The sequence below is a fragment of the Heterodontus francisci genome, chromosome 4 (genome assembly GCF_036365525.1).
Source record: "Heterodontus francisci isolate sHetFra1 chromosome 4, sHetFra1.hap1, whole genome shotgun sequence".
Taxonomy (NCBI): domain Eukaryota; kingdom Metazoa; phylum Chordata; class Chondrichthyes; order Heterodontiformes; family Heterodontidae; genus Heterodontus; species Heterodontus francisci.
The window spans coordinates 157,154,693-157,176,857 of record NC_090374.1 but is presented as its reverse complement, the minus strand read 5'-3'; the positions used below and the strand labels follow the sequence as shown (position 1 = coordinate 157,176,857).

The 22,165-nt window shown below is 46.3% G+C and overlaps 1 protein-coding gene across 1 annotated transcript in view; it reads right to left on the bottom strand.

The window, feature by feature from the left end:
- The window catches only part of snapc3 (small nuclear RNA activating complex, polypeptide 3), a 60,545-nt gene extending 58,953 nt beyond the window's left edge, over nucleotides 1–1,592 (bottom strand). Inside the window, exon 1 of the mRNA XM_068030432.1 lies at nucleotides 1,314–1,592. Coding sequence (XP_067886533.1) covers nucleotides 1,314–1,561 — 248 coding nt within the window. The 5' untranslated portion in view covers nucleotides 1,562–1,592. The remainder of the gene's footprint in view (nucleotides 1–1,313) is intronic.
- Between the last annotated feature and the right edge of the window lie 20,573 nt (nucleotides 1,593–22,165).

The following is a 22,165-nucleotide window of genomic DNA, read 5'->3' as shown; positions in this document are numbered from 1 at the left end:
GAAAAACCAGCAACTGGGTTTGCATTCGCACAGCAGTTGGTACATTAGGAAAATGCTATACATTTGCAGCTTTTATTTTAGTTCCCAGCATTCAATTTTTTCTTAACATATGTTTTATACCAAAGCATTGAATTCAAAATCCTTAAATCTCTTTTAGAATGCCTCCCCACCTTCTCTGACCTAAATTGCCAGGCAGCATCTCCATTGCACTCACTCTGCCTACAAAATGGGGGTGAGGGGGAGGAGGCGGAAATTAAAGGTGGCCATTCCTTGTGTTCTTAGCCACGACACACTGGAATGATTTTCTTGAACCTTCCAACTTCTTACCGCTCTCAGCAGCCCTCTTAAAATCTCCCACTGCTAGACATCAATTTTCTCCCGTGAGGTGCCCTAGGCAGTTTTAAAAGGTGCTTTATGTATGTAAGTTGCTATAGTAAATTGGGTGAAGTGGAACAGAATCCTATATTGCCGAAAAAAAGACATGCTGGTGAAGCTTTTTGTCTTGTACTCATCAGGATAGACACAAGAATACCAAATTTCAAAGGGAACAATGAGAGGGAACAACATGAGAATAGGGTGCTGATTGGTCGAAGTGTTGCCATGGAGAATGCACCAAGGAACTATTATCTCCCAGGCTTTTGTTTAATTCAAAAAGGCACAACACCTGGAGGCATTCCTTTTAGTTGCAGAGGACTGGTCCTTGTGAATGAATATATGTAGCTTCTATTTCCTTGGTGCATTACCCATGACAATGACACAACCACAGTCAACTTGACAACCAATCAGCACCTTTTCTCATGCAGCATAAATTGTTGCTCCCTTTGAAATTTAGCATTCTCGCGTCTGTCCTGATGAGTGCAAGACAAAAAAGCTTCATCAGTATGTCTCGTTTTTCCAGCAATACTCAAGTTCTGTACTACCAGGAATCATATGTATAAAATATAGGTTCCTTTTACTTTTAACTGAAGTTGCAACACAGGCTGGACCAAAACCCACTGTCTCTAATGCAGCAACATTTAAAGCCCAATCTGATTCAGTGTGGGAGTTCAAGTAGAAGTGTCAGATTCCTAACTGCAGCACACATTGTCCTTTGCAATCTTCAGAGGTTAGAAACTTGAGTCGATTTAATCCATTGCATACCCAGAACACTACTCCCAATTTCTCAAAAGAAAAATACTCCTAGTGCTGGAAAGTTGAAATAAAAACTGAAAATGGTGGAAACACACAAACTCAGCAGCATCCGTGGAGAGAAACAGTTATTTCATTCCAGCATGCCCCTCCCATTGTCACCAAGCTCCACAGGGCTTTCTCACCCGCACACTATCTGCAATTCCTCCACCATGTTTGGGGGGAGGCCCAACTGCGTAGCCAGCTGCTGTCCCACCTCCTCTTCCTCCCCCTCCTCCAACCCCAGGTGCGCCTTCTCCAACTTCTCCCGCCACAGGCTGCCGAAGGAACCGATGCGAAAAACTTTCGAGTTCACGTCCGTCAGCTCGTACTCGGGAACGTGGGAGGGGCTCGAAGCCAAACGGCCCGATGTTAGACTCGGCTCCGCCGCCATCTTCCTCCTTTGATCCAAACGGGGGCCCGGGAGCGCCGAGCACTATGGGAATTGAAGTCTCGCAAATCTCATAATAAAAGCAAAATACTGCAGATGTTGCAATTATGATGAAAGGTCATCAATCTTAAACGTTAACTCTGCTTCTCTCTCCACAGATACTGCCAGACCTGATGAGTATTTCCAGCACTTTCTGTTTTTATCTGGGAAATCTCATCACTGGAACGGAAGTGGACTACAAATCCCAGAGAACAACGCGCCGGGGGGGGGGGGGGGTAGTGGCGAAGTCCTGGAGTGTGATACAAACCAGGAACTGAAGGGGAAAAGTGTTCCTCACCCAAGCTGATTTACTGATGTCATTGAGGGAAGGAAACCTGCTGTCCTTACCTGGTCTGGTGTGCATGTGATTCCAGACCCACGGCTATGTAGTTAACGCTTAACTGCCCTCTGAAATGGCTTAGAAAGCCAATCAATTGTATCAAACCACGATGAAAAAATCTAATTAGAATAAGACAGGATGCACCACCCAAAATGGACCTAGGCACTGGACACTACAAAAGCACAATAGCCCAGTTGTCACTAACATCTGGGGAGGAGGTTTAAAGGGGATCAAATGGGTAAATTTTTCACACAAAGAATAGTGGATATCTGGAATGAGCTGCCAGAGGAGGTGGTGAAGGCAGGAACAGTAGCAACATTTAAGAGGCATCTGGTAGGTACTTGAATGAGCAAGGCATAGAGGGATATGGAATTAATGCAGGCAGGGGGAATTAGTACAGATAGGCATTATGGTCGGCATGGATACGGTGGGCTGAAGGGCCTGCTTCTATGCTGTATGACTCTATGACTTGTATGAAAATTGAGAGACTACAGACCCACCAGATGTGACAGCACTGTGGTCTATGGTTGGGATGCAGTGGCCCTGGGAGCCCATGAAGTCTCATTGCATCAGGTCAAATTGAGCAAGGATACCCAAGCTGATTCTACATCTTGATGTTCTGAGCCAAGATCATTTCTCACTACTGATCTCAGCCTTTCTTAACAGAGCTATCCCACCTCTTTATCCTTTTTGCCTATCCTTCATAAATCTCAAAGTGCACCTGAATATTCAGTTCCCAGCCTTGGTCACATTTGCACACATGCTGGTGACAGTAGTTATATTTTATTCAGTATAAGTAAGACTTGACATGTGTCAATGTCTCAGCAGTAGTACCAAAATGCAGCAGCATTACCATTACACTCTGGGTAGGATTGTGCTCTCCACATGACACGCACATATGTGGTTCCCAATGCCAGCCTGTACTTCTGAGAGGGTCCATGTGGGGGATGGTCTCAAACCTCTGGACGAATTCCTCTACTCTGCTCAGGGAATCCCCATACACTTTCTTTACACAGCAAAGCCTATGGAGACTAATTTAACACAATCATTACCTCGCTATTATATGAATGGCTCAATTACAAAAGATTTAATTTAATTGTCTGCCCGCCCAAACCAGATCAGACTGTCAAAACTGACAGAGACAGATTTTGACTGCGCACACTGGGATTCCTATCAACTTGTAATTCATTTCAATGCTAGTGCCTGGCAAAAGCAAGAAAAACATGGGGGCTTTGGCACCCAGTTATTTTGTCTTGGCTTTGCCTAGATCCAGGCCTCTGAGATTCTGCTAAGGTATTTATTTTTAGTTCCCGCACAGCAGGCTGGCTGCTTTTGCACTCTACTGGATTTCTGCTGAAGTTTATTTTTCAACCATTTGGTTCCTATTAAACCATTTGGGCCAATAAAACATTTGGTCAATGAAAGCCCAAACCACAGTTCCCCATCATGTCACCTCTCAACCACTTTTACCCAGAGCGTATCACAAACAGATTATAATATATTTCAGTATAAGATTCAGTATAACAAATAAATTAAAGAAGCGTACAGTCAATCATAGTATTTAAATTAGTTTTCGTTAATTAGCAAGAGAACCTAATGTAGGGAATTGTCAGGATTTTTATGTCTGGTTATCATTACCCATATTGCTACCCTGCTGTCCTTTCTCTTTAACTTTCCAAATTTCCCCTCACTTGAACCCTCTCCCCCACTATTTAGTTTGAAGCCCTATCTAAAGCCAGAGTTATTTGATTTGCAAGGACACTGGTCCCAGCACAGTTCAAGTGAAGCCCATCCCAACAGAACAGCTTCCTCTTTCCCCAGTACTGACACATTGCCTAACTCTTGTTCAGCTTCTTTAGCTAAATGTTAGGGTCCTGCCAGCGTAACATCCACACATGTAAGCTAAAGTGTCTTCATGGCACCACAGTGAAGATGGGCAAGAAAGCCTCTTGCTGATTACTACTTACCGCCCTCTCTCAACTGATGAATCAGTGCTGCTTCATGTTGAACACCACTTGGAAGAAGCACTGAGGGTAGCAAGGGCACATAATATACTCTGGGTAGGGGACTTCAATGTCCATCACCAAGAGTGGCACCACTACTGACCGAGCTAGCCAAATCTGAAGGACATATCTGCCGGACGGGGCCTGTGGCAGGTGGTGAGGGAACCAACACAAGGGAAAAGCCTACTTCATCTCACCCTCACCAAATCTACCTGTCACAGTTGCATCTGTCTATGGCAGTATTGGTAAGCGTGACCACCGCATCATCCTAGTAGAAACAAAGATCAATTTTCACACTGAGGACATTCTCCATCGTGTTGTATGGTACTACCACCGTGCTAAATGGGATCGGTTTGGAACAGATCTAGCAGCTCAAAACTGCATTGGCATCCATGAAGCACTATGGACCATCAGCTGCAGCATCATTGTATTACACCACAATCTGTAACCTCATGGCCCAGCATAGTGCTTACTCTGCCATTACCATCAAACCATGGAACCCTAGTTCAATGAGAAGTGTAGGAGAGCATGCCAAGAGCAGCACCAGGCATACCTAAAAATGAAGTGGCAACCTAGTGAAGCTATAACACAAGACTGTGCAAGCTAAATAGAATGCTGTAGATACAGCTAAGTGATCCCACAACCAGTGGACTAGATCAATGCACGGTAGCCCTGATACATCCAGTTGGGGATGGTGGTGAACAATTAAACAACTAACAGGAGGAACAGGCTCAATGATGGGGGAGCCCAGCAGATCAGTGCAAAAGACAAGGCTGAATCATTTGCACCCATCTCGGCCTTCTCCTGAGGTTGCCAGCCTTCAGTCAATTTAATTCACTCCACATAATGTCAAGAAATGGCTGAGTGCACCAAATACAGCAAAGGCTAGGGACCCTGACAACATCCTAGCTGTAGTGCTGAAGACTTGTGCTCCAGAATTAGCCACGCCCCAGGCCAAGCTGTTTCAGTACAGCTAAACCACTGGCAGCTACGCAACAATGGGACAATTGTCCATGGAAAGCAGGACAAATTCGAACCAGCCAATTACCATCCTATCAGTCTACTCTTGATCATCAGCCAAGTGATGTAAGGTGTCCTGGACAGTGCTATGAAGAGGCACTTACACAGCATTAAGCTGCTCACTGATGCTCAGTTTGGGTTCTACCAGGGCCACTCGACTCCGGACCTCATTATAGCCTTGGTGAAAGTGTCTGACATTGATATCAAGGCAGCATTTGACCAAGTGTGGCATCAAAGAGCCCCAGTAAAATTGAAATTAATGGGAGTAAGGGGGAAAACTCTCCACTGGCTAGAGTCATACCTAGCACAAAGGAAGATGGCTGTGGTTATTGGAGGCCAATCATCTCAGCCCCAGGACGTCACTGTAGGAGTTCCTCAGGGCAGTGTTTGAGGTCTACCCAACTGCATCAATGATCTTCCCTCCATCATAAGCTAAGAAGTGGGATGTTTTCTGATAACTGCACTGTATTCAGTTCGATTCACAACTCCTCAGATGATGAAACAGCCCGTGCCCTCACGCAATAAGACCTGGACATCTTTCAGGCTTGGGTTGATAAATGGCAATATTTGCACCACAAAAAGCACAAGGTAATGACCATCTCCAACAAGAGAGAATCTAATCACCTCCCCTTGACATTCAATGGTATTACCATTACTGAATCACCCACCATCAGCATTCAGGGGTGTTACAAGCACACAGGACAACAGTCTTGCTTGTACTGTGTCTTTACTGAACTGAATCCCTGATGCCTGCCTGCAGTGAGTGCCTTATGGTAGAGGTCACACTACTACAGCAAGCCAGGAGACACATTAGTACAGTTTTGCATTTCTATCTCAAACATCCACCTTTTCATACAAAAAAAACAAAAAGCAAATTGCATGCATTATCATTTACACTGAGTTGCCCAAGTTCCCACTATGCACACAACTGTTCTCATGCATTAGCAGTTCGTTATTCTCATCAATCTCAGCACATGCTTTGCACACATTGTCTTTAAATTATGCCGGTCTCTTAATGGTGCACCTGCGCGTTGTCATTGGCTGTTCATCTGAGTGATTTTCCTTCTCCAGGGAGTGTTGTTCCCATGTCACTTTTTGTTGCCATGGTAACTGTTGTTCCATTTCCATTGTTGGGGTGCAGTGGACCTCTGGGACTGATGGTTGATCTGTGGTCTGTGCAACTGGTGAGTTCACATCTTCCTGATCGGCCGTCTGCAATGAAGGAACAGCTTCTCCAGTTGTGCATATGTGCCTGCGGTTGCGACGATATATCTGGTCGTTCACTTCCATCATGTACTATCGAAGTGACAACTGCTCTACGCAGGTCCCCAGTTGCCACCTGGGCTGACTCTTGTAAGCGTTGAAAGTTTGTACCCTGCCTGGTTCTCCAATGCTCAATTCTGGCTATGGTTTGGCAGTTTTGTCAAAATGAAATTTGGCTTTCTGCTGTTTCACATTGATTTTGTCACTCACGCCTGTTACTACTTCTGGCTTCAGTAGTTTTTTTTGCTATTGAAAGAGTAGTTTGCATGCGGTATGACATTAGTATTTGTACTGGACTACTTTCCATGCCTTCAGTAGTGTTCTCCATTCGAGGATTGCCTTGTATACATCTGTGCTACATTTGCTCGATTTCTTTATGATTCCTTTGGCGATTTTCACTGCCACCTCAGCCTTTCCATTGGACTGGGGATAGTGTGGAGATGATGTATGGTGTTGAATTTCCCAATCCTTTATGAAGCGGCTGAATTATTCACTCATGAACTGAGGGCCATTGTCGCTCATCACAATGTCTGGAATGCCATAACAACCGAAGTGTGCTTTCAGCATTCTACAATCTCACCGGTAGTCGTTGAGGTCAGCTGGTCCAACTTCCAGTAGTCAGAATAGTAGTCTACGGTGACAAGATAATCAGTTCCTGTGAGAGTGAAGAGGTATCTTCCCAGCTTCATCCATGGTCTGTCTGGGATGTCGTGTGTCATCAGCGGCTCTTTAGCTTGCTTAGCTTGGTACTCGTTACACGCACTGCACTGGCTGATGTGTTCCGTGATTTCATTGCTCATGTTTGGCCAGCAGAGCACTTCTCTTGCCTTTCTCAGACTCGACTCAATTCCTTGGTGGCTTGCACGGATGCTCTTTCTGATCTCTCTTCTCAACTCCTTCGGATAATGACTCTGTTTCCTTTGTACAAGATGCTGTCTTGGGCTGTCAGTTCATCTCTGTATGCCCAATATGCTGTTGTGACCATTGGAGTGTCCTTGATGCTTTCAGGCCATCCTTTCATCACTATTTCTTGTAATAGAGTCATAGAGTTACACAGCACAGAAACAGGGCCATTGGCTCATTGTGTCCGTGTTGGCCATCAAGCACTTACCTATTCTAATCTCATTTTCCAGCACTTGGCCTGCAGCCTTGTATGCTGTGGCGTTTCAAGTGCTCATCTAAATACTTCTTAAATGTTGTGAGGATTCCTGCCTCTACCAGCTCTTCAGGCAGTGCATTCCACATTCCAACCACCCTCTGGATTTAGTTTAGTTTAGTTTAGTTCAGAGATACAGCACTGAAACAGGCCCTTCGGCCCACCGAGTCTGTGCCCATTTATACTAATCCTACACTAATCCCATATTCCTACCACATCCCCACCTGTCCCTATATTTCCCTACCTATACTAGGGGCAATTTATAATGGCCAATTTACCTACCAACCTGCAAGTCTTTTGGCTTGTGGGAGGAAACCGGAGCACCCGGAGAAAACCCACGCAGACACAGGGAGAACTTGCAAACTCCACACAGGCAGTACCCAGAATTGAACCCGGGTCGCTGGAGCTGTGAGGCTGCGGTGCTAACCACTGCGCCACTGTGGGATTGTTCCTCAAATCCCCTCTAAACCTCCTGCCCCTTTCCTTAAATCTATTCCCCCTGGTTACTGATCCCTCCACTAAGGAGAAAAGTTTCTTCCTATCTAACCTATCAATGCCCCTCATAATTTTGTATACTCAATCATGTTCCCTCTCAGCCTTCTCTGCTCGAAGGAAAACAGCCCGAGCCTTTTCAGTCTCTCTTCATAGCTGAAATGCTCCAGCCCAGGCAACATCCTGGTGAATCTCCTCTGCACCCTCTCCTGTGCAATCATGTCCTTCCTATAGTGTGGTGTCCAGAACTGTACACAGTACTCCAGCTGTGGCCTAACTAGCGTTTTATACAGCTCTATCATAACCTCCCTGCTCTTATATTCTATGCCTCGCCTAATAAAGGCAAGTAACCCATATGCCTTCCTAACCACCTTATCTACCTGTGCTGCTGCCTTCAGTGATCAATGGACCAGTACACAAGGTCCCTTTGACCTTCTGTATTTCCTAGGGTCCTAGCATCCATTGTATATTCCCTTGTCTTGTTAGTCCTCCCAAAATGCATCACCTCACACGTCTCAGGATTAAATTCCATTTGCCACTGCTCCGCCCATCTTACCAGCTCATCTATATTGTCCTGTAATCTAAGGCTTTCCTCCTCACTATTTACGACACCATCAATTTTCGTGTCATCTGTGAACTTACTTATCATACCTCCTATATTTACATCTAAATCATTAATGTACACTACAAACAGCAAGGGTCCCAGCATTGATCCCTGTGGTACACCACTGGTCACAGGCTTCCACTCACAAAAACAACCCTCGACCATTGCCCTCTGCTTCCTGCCACTAAGCCAATTTTGGATCCAATTTGCCAAATGCCCTGGATCCCATGGGCTCTTACCTTCTTAACCAATCTCCCATGCGGGACCTTATCAAAAGCCTTATTGAAGTTCATGCAGACTACATCAACTGCTTTACCCTCAAATACACATCAAGTCACCGCCTTGAAAAATTCAGTCAAGTAAGTTAGACATGATCTCCCATGACAAAGCCATGCTGACTATCCCTGATTAATCCCTGCCTCTCCAAGTGGAGATTAATCCTGTCTCTCCAGAATTTTTACCAATATTTTCCCAACCACAGATGTTAGACTCAACGGCCTGTAATTACCTGGCTTATCCCTGCTACCCTTCTTGAATAATGGTACCACATTCGCTGTCCTCCAATCCTCTGGTACCTCTCCTGTGGCCGGAGAGGATTTGAAAATTTGTGTCAGAGCCCCTGCTATCTCCTCCCTTGCCTCACATAACAGCCTGGGATACATCTCATCTGGGCCTGGGGATTTATCCACTTTTAAGCCCAGTAAAACAGCTAATACTTCCTCCCTTTCAATGCTAATATGTTCAAGTATATCACAATCTCCCTCCCTGATCTCTACACCTACATGGTCCTTCTCCATAGTGAACACAGATGAAAAGTAATCATTTAAAACCTCACCTATGTCCCCCGGCTCCACACACAGATTGCCACTTTTGTCCCTAATGGGCCCTACTCTTTCCTTGGTTATCCTTTTGCCCTTAATATACCTATAAAACGCCTTAGGATTTTCCTTTATCTTGCCCACCAGTGTTTCTTGTGTCCTCTCTTCGCTCTCCTAATTACTTTTTTATGTACCCCCCTACACTTTCTATACTCCTCCAGTGCCTCCACTGTTTTCAGCGCTCGATTCTGCCATAAGCCAAATAATACTTGGAGAGTTGTATATTGTTGGGTAGATGGCTTGATTTGAGCAAGGGCAGTATGTAGTTGAGAAATAGGGGGTGGTCACAGATAGATCCTTGGGCAACTCCAGAGTTGGTGCTGCAGGAGTTAGAAAGGAAACCACTGAAGGTGATTCTCTAGCTTTTATTGAATAAGTAAGAATGTAACTCGGTGAGTGCAGTCCCACTAACAGAGGAGAAACATTGTAGGGGGATGATGTAGTCAATCATGTCAGACAGGTTGATAAGGATGAGGTGGTATAGTTTGCCATGTTCACAATCACAGAGGATGTCATTTGTGACTTTGATAAGGGTCATCTCAATACTGTGTCAGGGACTGAAACCTGAATGGAGGATTTCATCCTTCGCGTTCCAGGAAAAATTGGGCACAGATTTAGGAGATGACATCATGTTCAAGGACTTTGGAGAGGAAAGGGAGGTTGGAGATGGAGAGGCAGATTGCAAGCACGCAGCAGTCAAAGGAGGGTTTTTGAGGAGTGGGGAGATGACCACAGATTTGAAGGGGTGGGGGACAGTACCTGAGAGAGAGAGAACAATATGGGCCAAATGCCCTCTTTCTGTGCCATAAACTTTCTATGATTCTATTCTATAATCAGATGGCCTGGTGGCTGGGAAAGGAATTTGGATGTTGAGCAGTTTGCTGGTATTAGGGTTGACAGAACAGGAGGTGGGTCTCAGGGACAGGCTGAACTCAGAGAGGACATTAGAGGAGATAGGAGAGAAACTGGAGAAAGCTGCATGTTCAGGGCTAGTGCGGGGGAATCCTCTGGGGAAGTTTACCTCAATGGGCGAGGGGAAGGGAGGGAGGCTGCAGAGCAGCTGATCGGTTGGTCTCAATCTTAGTGACGAACAAGTCCATTAGATCCTTAGGCTTGTTGGAGTTGAGGTTGGAGGAGGCATGGGTGAGGGGTTTAAAAAGATGGTTTTTCATGGAGAAGGGAAGCCCCAGATGTTATACTAATATATCGAGTCTACAGGATTCTTAAGGGGGAGGGGGAGCAGCCAGAGGTCGTGGTACACATCGGTACCAATGACATAGCTAGGAAAAGGGATGAGGACCTGAAAAGCGAATATAGGGAGTTAGGTTGGAAGCTAAAAGGCAGGACGAGCAGAGTAGTAATCTCAGGATTGATACCGGTGCCACGTGCTAGTGAGGCTAGAAACAGGGAGCGAGTGCAGCTGAACACGTAGCTACAAAGCTGGTGTAGGAGGGAGGGCTTCAGATATGTGGATCATTGGGATACCTTCTGGGGAAGGTGGGACCTGTAAAAGAAGGATGGGTTGCATCTGAACTGGAGGGGCACCAATATCCTGGGTGGGAGGTTTGCTAGAGCTCTTCGGGAGGGTTTAAACTAGTTTGGCAGGGGGATGGGAACCGGAGCTACGGATCAGTGGATGGGGTAGCTGTTGAACAGGCAGATACAAAGTGCAGAGAGTCTGTGAGGAAGGTTAGACAGTTGACAGGGCAAAGTTGCAGCCAGTATGATGGGTTGAAGTGTGTCTATTTTAACGCAAGAAGTGTCAGGAATAAGGGTGATGAACTTAGAGCATGGATCAGTACTTGGAGCTACGATGTTGTGGCCATTACGGAGACTTGGATATCACAGGGGCAGGAATGGATGTTGGATGTTCCGGGGTTTAGATGTTTCAAAAGGAATAGGGAGGGAGGTAAAAGAGGTGGGGGAGTGGCATTGCTAATCAGGGATAGTATCACAGCTGCAGAAAGGGAGGTCATCAAGGAGGGTTTGTCTACTGAGTCATTGTGGGTGGAAGTCAGAAACAGGAAAGGAGCAGTCACTTTATTGGGAGTTTTCTATAGAACCCCCAATAGCAACAGAGACACGGAGGAACAGATTGGGAGGCAGATTTTGGAAAGGTGCAGAAGTAACAGGGTTGTTGTCATGGGTGACTTCAACTTCCCTAATATTGATTGGAACCTCCTTAGTGCAAATAGTTTGCATGGAGCAGTTTTTGTCAGGTGTGTCCAGGAAGGTTTCCTGACTCAATATGTAGATAGGCCGACTAGAGGGGAGGCTATGTTGAACTTGGTGCTTGGCAACGAACCAGGCCAGGTGGCAGATCTCTCGGTGGGAGAGCATTTCGGTGATAGTGATCACAACTCCCTGACCTTTACTATAGTCATGGAGAGGGACAGGAGCAGACGGGATGGGAAAATATTTAATTGGAGGAGGGGGAATTACAATGCTATTAGGCAGGAACTGGGGAGCATAAATTGGGAACAGATGTTCTCAGGGAAATGCACGACAGAAATGTGGAGGTTGTTTAGGGAGCACTTGCTGCGACTGTTGGATAGGTTTGTCCCGTTGAGGCAAGGAAGGGATGGGAGGGTGAAGGAACCTTGGATGACAAGAGATGTGGAACAGCTAGTCAAGAGGAAGAAGGAAGCTTACTTAAGGTTGAGGAAGCAAGGATCAGACAGGGCTCTAGAGGGTTACAAGGTAGCCAGGAAGGAACTGAAAAATGGACTTAGGAGAGCTAGAAGGGGACATGAAAAAGTCTTGGCGGGTAGGATTAAGGAAAATCCCAAGGCGTTCTACACTTATGTGAGGAACAAGAGGATGGCCAGAGTGAGGGTAGGGCCGATCAGGGATAGTGGAGGGAACTTGTGCCTGGAGTCGGAGGAGGTAGGGGAGGTCCTAAATGAATACTTTGCTTCAGTATTCACTAGTGAGAGGGACCTGGTCATTTGTGAGGATAATGTGAAACAGGCTGATATGCTCGAACAGGTTGATGTTAAGAGGGAGGATGTGCTGGAAATTTTGAAAGATATGAGGACAGATAAGTCCACGGGGCCAGACGGGATATACCCAAGGAGATTACGGGAAGCGAGGGAAGAGATTGCCGCGCCTTTGGCGATGATCTTTGCGTCCTCACTGTCCACTGGAGTAGTACCAGATGATTGGAGGGTGGCAAATGTTATTCCCTTGTTCAAGAAAGGGAATAGGGATAACCCTGCGAATTATAGACCAGTCAGTCTTACGTCGGTAGCGGGCAAATTATTGGAGAGGATTCTGAGAGACAGGATTTATGATTATTTGGAAAAGCATGGTTTGATTAGAGACAGTCAGCACGGCTTTGTGAGGGGTAGGTCATGCCTCACAAGCCTTATTGAATTCTTTGAAGATGTGACAAAACACATTGATGAAGGAAGAGCAGTGGATGTGGTGTATATGGATTTTAGCAAGGCGTTTGATAAGGTTCCCCATGGTAGGCTCATTCAGAAAGTAAGGAGGCATGGGATACAGGGAAAGTTGGCTGTCTGGATACAAAATTGGCTGGCCCATAGAAGACAGAGGGTGGTAGTAGATGGAAATTATTCAGCCTGGAGCTCGGTGACCAGTGGTGTTCCGCAAGGATCTGTTCTGGGACCTCTGCTCTTTGTGATTTTTATAAATGACTTGGATGAGGAAGTGGAAGGCTGGGTTAGCAAGTTTGCCGATGACACGAAGATTGCTGGAGTTGTGGATAGTGTGGAAGGCTGGTGTAGGTTGCAACAGGACATTGACAGGATGCAGAGCTGGGCTGAGAAGTGGCAGATGGAGTTCAACCTGGAAAAGTGTGAAGTGATTCATTTTGGAAGGTCGAATTTGAATGCAGAATACAGGCTTAAAGACAGGATTCTTGGTAGTGTGGAGGAACAGAGGGATCTTGGGGTCCAGGTCCATAGATCGCTCAAAGTTGCCACCCAAGTTGATAGGGTTGTTAAGAAGGCGTATGGTGTGTTGGCTTTCATTAACAGGGGGATTGAGTTTAAGAGCCGCGAGGTTATGCTGCAGCTCTATAAAGCCCTGGTTAGACCACACTTGGAATATTGTGTTCAGTTCTGGTCGCCTCATTATAGGAAGGATGTGGAAGCTTTAGAGAGGGTGCAGAGGAGATTTACCAGGATGCTGCCTGGACTGGAGGGCATGTCTTACGAAGAAAGGTTGAGGGAGCTAGGGCTTTTCTCATTGGAACGAAGAAGGATGAGAGGTGACTTGATAGAGGGGTACAAGATGATGAGAGGCATAGATAGAGTGGATAGCCAGAGACTTTTTCCCAGGGTGGAAAGGGCTATCACCAGGGGGCATAATTTTAAGGTGATTGGAGGAAGGTTTTGGGGAGATGTCAGAGGTAGGTTCTTTACACAGAGAGTGGTGGGTGCGTGGAATGCACTGCCAGCGGTGGTAGTAGAAGCAGATACATTAGGGACATTTAAGCGACTCTTGGATAGATACATGGATGATAGTAGAATGAAGAGTATGTAGGTAGTTTGATCTTAGAGTAGGTTAAAGGTTTGGCACAACATCGTGGGCCGAAGGGCCTGTACTGTGCTGTTCTATGTTCTAATAGTGAGCAGGTTTAGTAGAAGTGATAAGACCTTTAATTTAGAGAATTGTACTAAGCTACTTCACAGAAGAGTGCCTGATGACAGGACCTGACAAAATCATCAAAAAACATATAGATAAGGAATAGAAGGGACAGAAAATTGGGGTCAGTGTTTTCCCAAATGGCATAGACATCAGGCAAAGCAGAACCCATCAGCAGCCATAAGATACCTCATGTATCAGGTTGGACTATAATGTTAGAAATTGGGAGCTGTAACTAAATAGGTGCCTGATGAATCTCTCTGTCCTTAATTAGGTGGGATATAATAATGAATGTATACACTGATGAAATGGATGTGTTGATGTATTCCATTAAAGATGCCAGCAGTACAGTGCATTAACACCTTTGCAGTGCCATTATCTCCCAGTGCATTGGTTTTGCAGTCACTGATGCTATCAAGTATAAATCCACCATTACGCATTCAGCCATTGTAGCAGATACCTTAGACTTTACTGGGTTTTGTGTGGTAATTGGAAGGACTTTAAATGTTGGGCCAGTTTAGTATGTCAGTGTGCTAATGTCATAATGCGAAGTCATGGCTCAATTAGATTATGATTAGAAAACCAATTTTTATCAAACTGAAGCATTTGTTACCAATTTAGAAGTGAAATGTATTGTTCTACTCTCTGCTTTTTGGAGAAGGTCAACTTGGAACTTCAAATGCAGGAGACCACTTATTTCCTGCTAAAGTTACAGTGAAAGATTGGGAGAAATTTGGAACTTTGGGCATCCATTGTCAACAGACCTACTGGATAGCAGGGGCACTTGATAATGTAAAGAAAGAACTTGCATTTATATAGCGCCTTTAACAACCTCAGGCACTTTACAGCAAATGAAGTACTTCTGAAGTGTAGTCATTATCGTAACGCAGGAAACGGAGAGTCAGAGTCATTATGGCATAGAAGGAGGCCATTCAGCCCATCGAGTCCAAGCCAGCTCTCTGCAGAGCAATCCACTTAGTCCCACTCTCCCATTTGATCCTGTTAGCCCTGCACATTTATTTCCTTCAAGCATTCATCTAATTTCCTTTTGAAATGATTGATTATCTCCGCTTTCAACTCGTAGGCAGCGAGTTCCAGGTCATTATCACTCGCTGAGTAAAAAAGTTTTTTTCTCACATTCCCCCTGCATCTCTTGCCCAAAACCTTCAATCCGTGTCTCCTAGTCCTTGTACCATCAATTAATGGGAACAGTTTTCTTTGTCTAGCTTGTCATAATCTTGTACATCTCTAACAAATCTCCCCTCAATCTCCTTTGCTCCAGGGAGAACAACCCCAGCTTTTCCAATCTACCCTTGTAACTTAAATCCCCCACCCCTGGAACCATTCTGGTAAAAACAAAAAGTGCTGGAAATACTCAGCAATTCCGGCAACATCTGTGGAAAGAGAAGCAGGGTTAACGTTTCAGGTTTGTGACCTTGTGTTACCATTCTGGTAAATATCCTCTGAACCCTCTCAAGGACCCTCACATCCTTCCTAGAGTGTTGTGACCGGAACTGGACGCAATACTCTAGTTGAGGTCCAACCAGAGCCTTGGCATCCAATTTGTGCACAAGGTCCCACACACAGCAATGTGATAATGACCAACTAATCTGTTTTTAGTGATCTTGGTTGAGGGAAAAATAATAGCTAGGACACTAGCCCTTCTTCGAATATGACCATTGGGTCTTTTACATTCATCTGAGAATGTAGAAAGAAACACGGTTTAACGTCTTATGGCTCCTCCGACAGTGCAGCACTCCCTCAGTACCACACTGAAGTGTCAGACTAGATTTATGTGCACATATCTCTAGGATTTGAGCTCACAATCTTCATAACACAGAGGCAAGAGTATTATCAATGAACCAAGGCCAGTACCTGAATACAACCACCCATATATAGAGCATGTTGCACAGAACCAGGTTAGGTATTACTCTCCGAAGACCTGGGAAAAGTAGTCACATTGAAGCTCAGAGTTTAAGAACACAGGGTTAACTGTCTCCAACTTTACAGTATTAGTTGTAACATTATGTATGAAAAAGTCCTATTCATTTTCTCCAATTGTTCATTGTTCGAATTAGAATATTTTAAATGGCTAGCATTCCCTATAAAATGCAGCATGAATCCTGGGTTTGATAAGTGGAAACACCACAAGCTCGTATAACTATCAATTCTATCATGGTATATCAAACATACTGTTTTATTACAACTGAATGATAGTCTTTCAACTTTAGTCACTTTAAACTTAACCATACAGATATTCATCAAAGTTGAGTAAGAGGAAGCAAGCAATAACCTACATTTACAAGTAGGGTAGAACATTAACAGATGAAATTTAATATAGATTAGGGTAAAGTACTGAACCTTGGATGGTATGGAAGCCATACATACAATATGCATGTCGTAGAAATAATGAAAGGTGAGGTTGAAAGAGATCTGTGATTGTGAGTAAACATGGCACTTAACATGTGTACTTAATGTCAGCCTCAACACAATTTTAACACCCTTACCTCCCAGTCAAAAGAGTGTGAGTTCAAGTCCCACTCCAGAGTTTTCAGCACATCATCTAGAGTGACACATAATCTAATGCTGAGGTGCTGCCTTCAGATGAAACATTAACCCAAGACATCTGCTCTCTTGGGTGGATGTACTATTTGAAGAAGCTCACCTTAGTTAACTTGGTGCATTAACAAATATTTATCTCTCAACGAACATTAAAATCAATTTATCTGGTTATTGAACTCATTGGGCTGGATTTTTAAAGCCCGCTAGGGGCGGGAGCATGTGCTTGCGCCATTTGAAGATCACATTCTCGGAGGTCAGCACTGGGTCACGCCACCTCCCGAACGTGAAGCTATGTTTAAAGGGACACTGGGAGGGAGGGAACAGCAACCCTGCATGCCTCCAATTAAGTGTCTGTTGAGCTCATTGAGGAGCTCATTAACAGGCTTGTCAGCAGCAGTTTAGAGTTTTTAAAGGAAGGGAACGTGGAGCATACCATTTCTGGAATATGGCGGGGAGTATAAGTCATGAAAATTGCAGGGGACCATGAGGGTTATGGGAAGGACTGATTAAAATAATGAAAAGGCACAAAATAAAGCCCAGCTGCTTCAAAAGTGCTACAGAGTAAGCACTGCTGGAGCTGTAAGACTTACTTTTCTCAGAGGCGAGTGGTAGCAATCTGGAGAGGGACATGTGGTTGCTGGCATCACCTGGGCCCTTGGGGTTGGCAGGGGAAGGCCTGGTGAATGTCGAAACACGCTGCGGGAGTAGATATGGAAACAGGCTACTGTGACATTGGACAGAGCAGCCAGGATGGACAGCAGCAGATGCAACCTTTAGGGCATCAGGAGGCCAGAGGAGCACAGCAGGGGGCTGCAAGGGGAGGAAGTACCCAAGACATTGGGTCTACCCCCTAAGAGTCAGCTACCTGCAAATGACAGAGCACCATTTCCATAAGAGGCTACATCTATCTAGGCAAATGGTGTTCTCTGATCCACAATGACCTGAACCCTCGCAGCCCCCATGGCAGTCCCTTACCTGCAGCCGACAAGGTCACCGTTGCCCTAAACCTCTATTCATCCACTCATTCCAAGGATCAGCTGCGGACCTAGGTGGCATCTCACAGTCGGCAGCTCACCACATTATCAGGCAGCTCATGGATGCCATATTCAGGAGGGCGGGGGAATACAGCCACCTTGACATAAATGGGCCTGCATAGGCTCAGAGGGCTTTGGGCTTGCCGCCAATGATGGCTTCCCTCAGGACTAGGGGGTCATCGATTGCTTGAAGCCATGAAGGCACCGACAAGCCAACCAATCAGATGAGGGTAAAGCCGTGGATGTGGTGTATATGGATTTCAGTAAGGCGTTTGATAAGGTTCCCCACGGTAGGCTATTGCAGAAAATACGCAAGTATGGGGTTGAAGGTGATTTAGAGCTTTGGATCAGAAATTGGCTAGCTGAAAGAAGACAGAGGGTGGTGGTTGATGGCAAATGTTCATCCTGGAGTTTAGTTACTAGTGGTGTACCGCAAGGTTCTGTTTTGGGGCCACTGCTGTTTGTCATTTTTATAAACGACCTGGATGAGGGTGTAGAAGGGTGGGTTAGTAAATTTGCGGATGACACGAAGGTCGGTGGAGTTGTGGATAGTGTCGAAGGGTGTTGTAGGGTACAGACGGACATAGATAGGCTGCAGAGCTGGGCTGAGAGATGGCAAATGGAGTTTAATGCGGAGAAGTGTGAGGTGATTCACTTTGGAAGGAGTAACAGCAATGCAGAGTACTGGGCTAATGGGAAGATTCTTGGTAGTGTAGATGAGCAGAGAGATCTTGGTATCCAGGTACATAAATCCCTGAAAGTTGCTACCCAGGTTAATAGGGCTGTTAAGAAGGCATATGGTGTGTTAGCCTTTATTAGTAGGGGGATCGAGTTTCAGAGCCACGGGGTCATGATGCAGCTGTACAAAACTCTGGTGAGGCCGCACCTGGAGTATTGCGTGCAGTTCTGGTCACCGCATTATAGGAAGGATGTCGAAGCTTTGGAAAGGGTGCAGAGGAGATTTACTAGGATGTTGCCTGGTATGGAAGGAAGGTCTTACGAGGAAAGGCTGAGGGACTTGGGGTTGTTTTCGTTAGAGAGAAGGAGGAGGAGAGGTGACTTAATAGAGACATACAAGATAATCAGAGGGTTAGATAGGGTGGATAGTGAGAGTCTTTTTCCTCGGATGAGGATGGCAAACACGAGGGGACATAGCTTTAAGTTGAGGGGTGAAAGATATAGGACAGATGTCAGAGGTAGTTTCTTTACGCAGAGAGTAGTAGGGGCGTGGAACGCCCTGCCTGCAACAGTAGTAGACTCGCCAACTTTAAGGGCATTTAAGTGGTCATTGGATAGACATATGGATGTAAATGGAATAGTGTAGGTCAGATGATCGGCGCAACATCGAGGGCCGAAGGGCCTGTACTGCGCTGTAATATTCTAATTCTAAAAAAAAGAGCTACCACATTGAATGTCCAGCTGGTCTGTGACCACAGGAAGCGAATCTTGCAGGTCTGCGACTGGTTCCGGGCAATTGTCATGACTCCTTCATCTTATCAGAGTCACAGGTGCTGCAACTCTCCAGGCCCACTTCCACACTCCATGGGTGGCTGCCTGGTGATAAGGGTTATCCCATAAGGAGGTGGCTCTTGATGCCTGTTCAAAACCCAGACATGGATGGGGCAAGGTGCTACAACCAGAGCCATCTCCAAACATGGACCTGTATAGAACAGACCATTGGCCTTTTGAAGATGCACTTCCATTGCTTTGAGCAGTCAGGTGGTGCCCTCCAGTACAAGCCAGCCAGAGTCTCCCATATCATGGTCGTTGGTTGCACCTAGCACAACATAATGTGGAAAGAGGCCTGGAGATGGATGAGGAGGAGAAGCTGGAATGTCACTCCACCTCAGAGGAGGACTGGGTGGAGGAAGAAGAGGAGAAGGAAGGGATTTCTCCAGAGGTGGCCGGAGCCCAGGCAGCGGAGGACACCTGGCCATGCTGTCCCAGACCTCTGAACTGCAGGGTGGTGTGGCAGCAAGGGCCAAGCTGGTTGAGCAGTGATTCACCTGATCGACCCCAAGCCTTTGCAGCTGATCACCCAGCATACCTTCCAGCATACAGAGCTATTTCATTGCGATGATCCTTAACTGCGAGGCCCCATTGGCAGCCATGAACATGCAGAGGAAGGGTTCCTCCGTCCATCATTGTCCAACATCATAAGGCACGGGCACATAACATTCTCATGGCCCCATGTCCCTGCCACCCACCCCACAATGCAACATCCTCCTTCTGAGATGAGACGTCAACAACACACCTGTCAAAGTGGTGAAATAAAGAAGTAATATTGTGAGAGAAACAAAATAACGGACAGATGCAGGCACCAGCACCCAGGTGACCCATTAAATGAATTCAACGCCATGGCGCCTTCTTCTCCCTAGCTGTTTTATGGGGCTCTTCCCCCTGAGGCAGAGGATGAGGTAGGGCATGACTGCTCCCTACTCTTTGCCACCAGCTGAGATGCCCGTGGATTTTGTCTCCATCTTGGAGATGCCCATGGGGGTTTCTCCACAGTGTGTATCACCTGCGTCATGAAGGGGGCTGTCTCTGTCACAGGACCCTGGCACACAGATGGCACCCATGCCGAAGGGCATGAGGGGGCTAAGTCTGACGTTGGTGCCCCTGAGAGGTGGCCCCTACCTCTGCCGCTAGGACCGTCTCAGCCCTCTCCTGGTGCCCTTGGATGCTGGAAGCGGCCACCAACTGGGAGGCAGCTGGCATCCAGTCCAAGCCCCGTTGCACCATCAGCGACACTAAGTGGTCAATGCTACAGAGAGTTTCACTCCTTCTGTGCATATCAGCACATTGCTCCTGCACCCACCATTTGGCTTTCCAAGAGGTTGCCCAATCTCTCAACGGAAGAACTTATGTGATCAAATCCCTGAGTCATGACAGAGCACATGCGCTGCATGGACTCCTCCAAAGCCTGCCCATGGCTTCGCAAGGCCTTAGGGAACACCAACAGACAGGAGCTTATCTGCCTCTGGTTCTTGAGAAAGACCCACTTTGTCTGTAATACCCAAGGCCCAGCATGTTTGCCCAGTGAAGTATCACTGTGGCTGTCTTCCATCTTCCCAGGGGGACTGGCCATAGGTCTCTCTGTCTCACCCTCCACCTCCCGCTCATGCGTGCTCTGAGGTTCCCCTTTGAGGCCCAACCGATTTAAGTGTCTCTGTGCTGATGGAAGGTAGCGAGGTATGATGTGATGGTGCTGGTTCCATGGACCCCCCCTCCCCCCACTCTGCCGAGGATGTCGGCACCGATACGGCAGGGCCATTTTAGAGCTGCTCAGCAACTGGTCCTGTGGGAGATACAACAGAATGGTAATGAGACCTGGTCCTACTCAACAAGTGCTCCAGCATAACCAACCCTTAACAATGATAGGAAGAACTATGGGCATTCTGTGAGCTCAGCACTTGTGCTTTCTGGTGCTTAGAGAGTTGGTGCCCAATGCACCGGGGTGCCGCTGGCCACTCAGCTTAACAGACCATAAGGGGTCATTGAAGCTTTTTCAACACTGAACCCAAGTTGTTCTCGTGGCTCCACAGCTGCTGACCTCTGCGGCCACCTCCATCCAAGCCCTTTTGGTCTCGCTGGTCAGATTTCTCCTTCCTGCGGCCAGGAAGAACAGCTCTCTCCTCTATGAGACTGCATCAATTAGTGCCTCCAGGGAGGCATCAGAGAAAGTGGATGCTGCCCTGGGACGCATGCTCATGCCTACAGGGGCCCTCCGGTCTCTCTGGTGCTGCATTACTGAAGGCAACAGCAAGCCCACTCATGGCTGCCGCCTGCCTTTTAAGATGGCCCTCAGAGACCTGTTCCTGCCTCCGGGATGCTTCCGGCGCCTCCAATTGGATGCCAGACTGGCAGCCAGGCCAATTAAGTGATTTCCATTTAAAAATAGCGTTGTGGTCAGGACCAGCAAATGTTCTGTGCATCGGGTTCCCAACCCTGTAATGAAAATTCAGCCCATTGCAGCCCATTAAAACAGTGACTAAAATAATTAATCGGCTGTAAAGTGCATTGTGATGTGCTGAGGTCACAAAAGTGACTATATAAATGCAAGCTCTTTCTTCCTTTCACTGGAGAGCAGCAATCAACAAAGTCAAAGTCAACACAAAATAATTAGATTATGAATCAGAAGAACTTATGCCAAAGCTGTATACCACTCCACTGAAACCTCATCGGTATTTACTTTTGGTCAACAAATGTAGTAAAGGCACGGTGGTTTTAATGGGGGATTTTAACTTGCACTGAGATTGGGATGAGCAGACGAGTACATGTCAAAAAAGTAGTAAATTTCTTGAGAGTGTTCAGGATAGTTTTCTGCAATAATATTCCTAGAACTGTGAGAATAGTGGGGAGGCCCGAGAACACAGCAGGGATAAAAGGAGTGGTGGAGAGAGAGTGCAAGAACAGTGGGAGGCCTGAGACCACAGCGGGGATAAAAGGACTAGGGAAGAGCGAGAGAACTGTGAGAACAGCAGGAGGTCTGCAAACACTGCTGGGTGAAAGGAGCAGTGGAGAGACAGAACAGTGCCAGAGCAGCTGGAGGCCCGAGAGCACAGCAGAGATAAAAGGAATGGCGGAGAGAGAGAGAGCACAAAG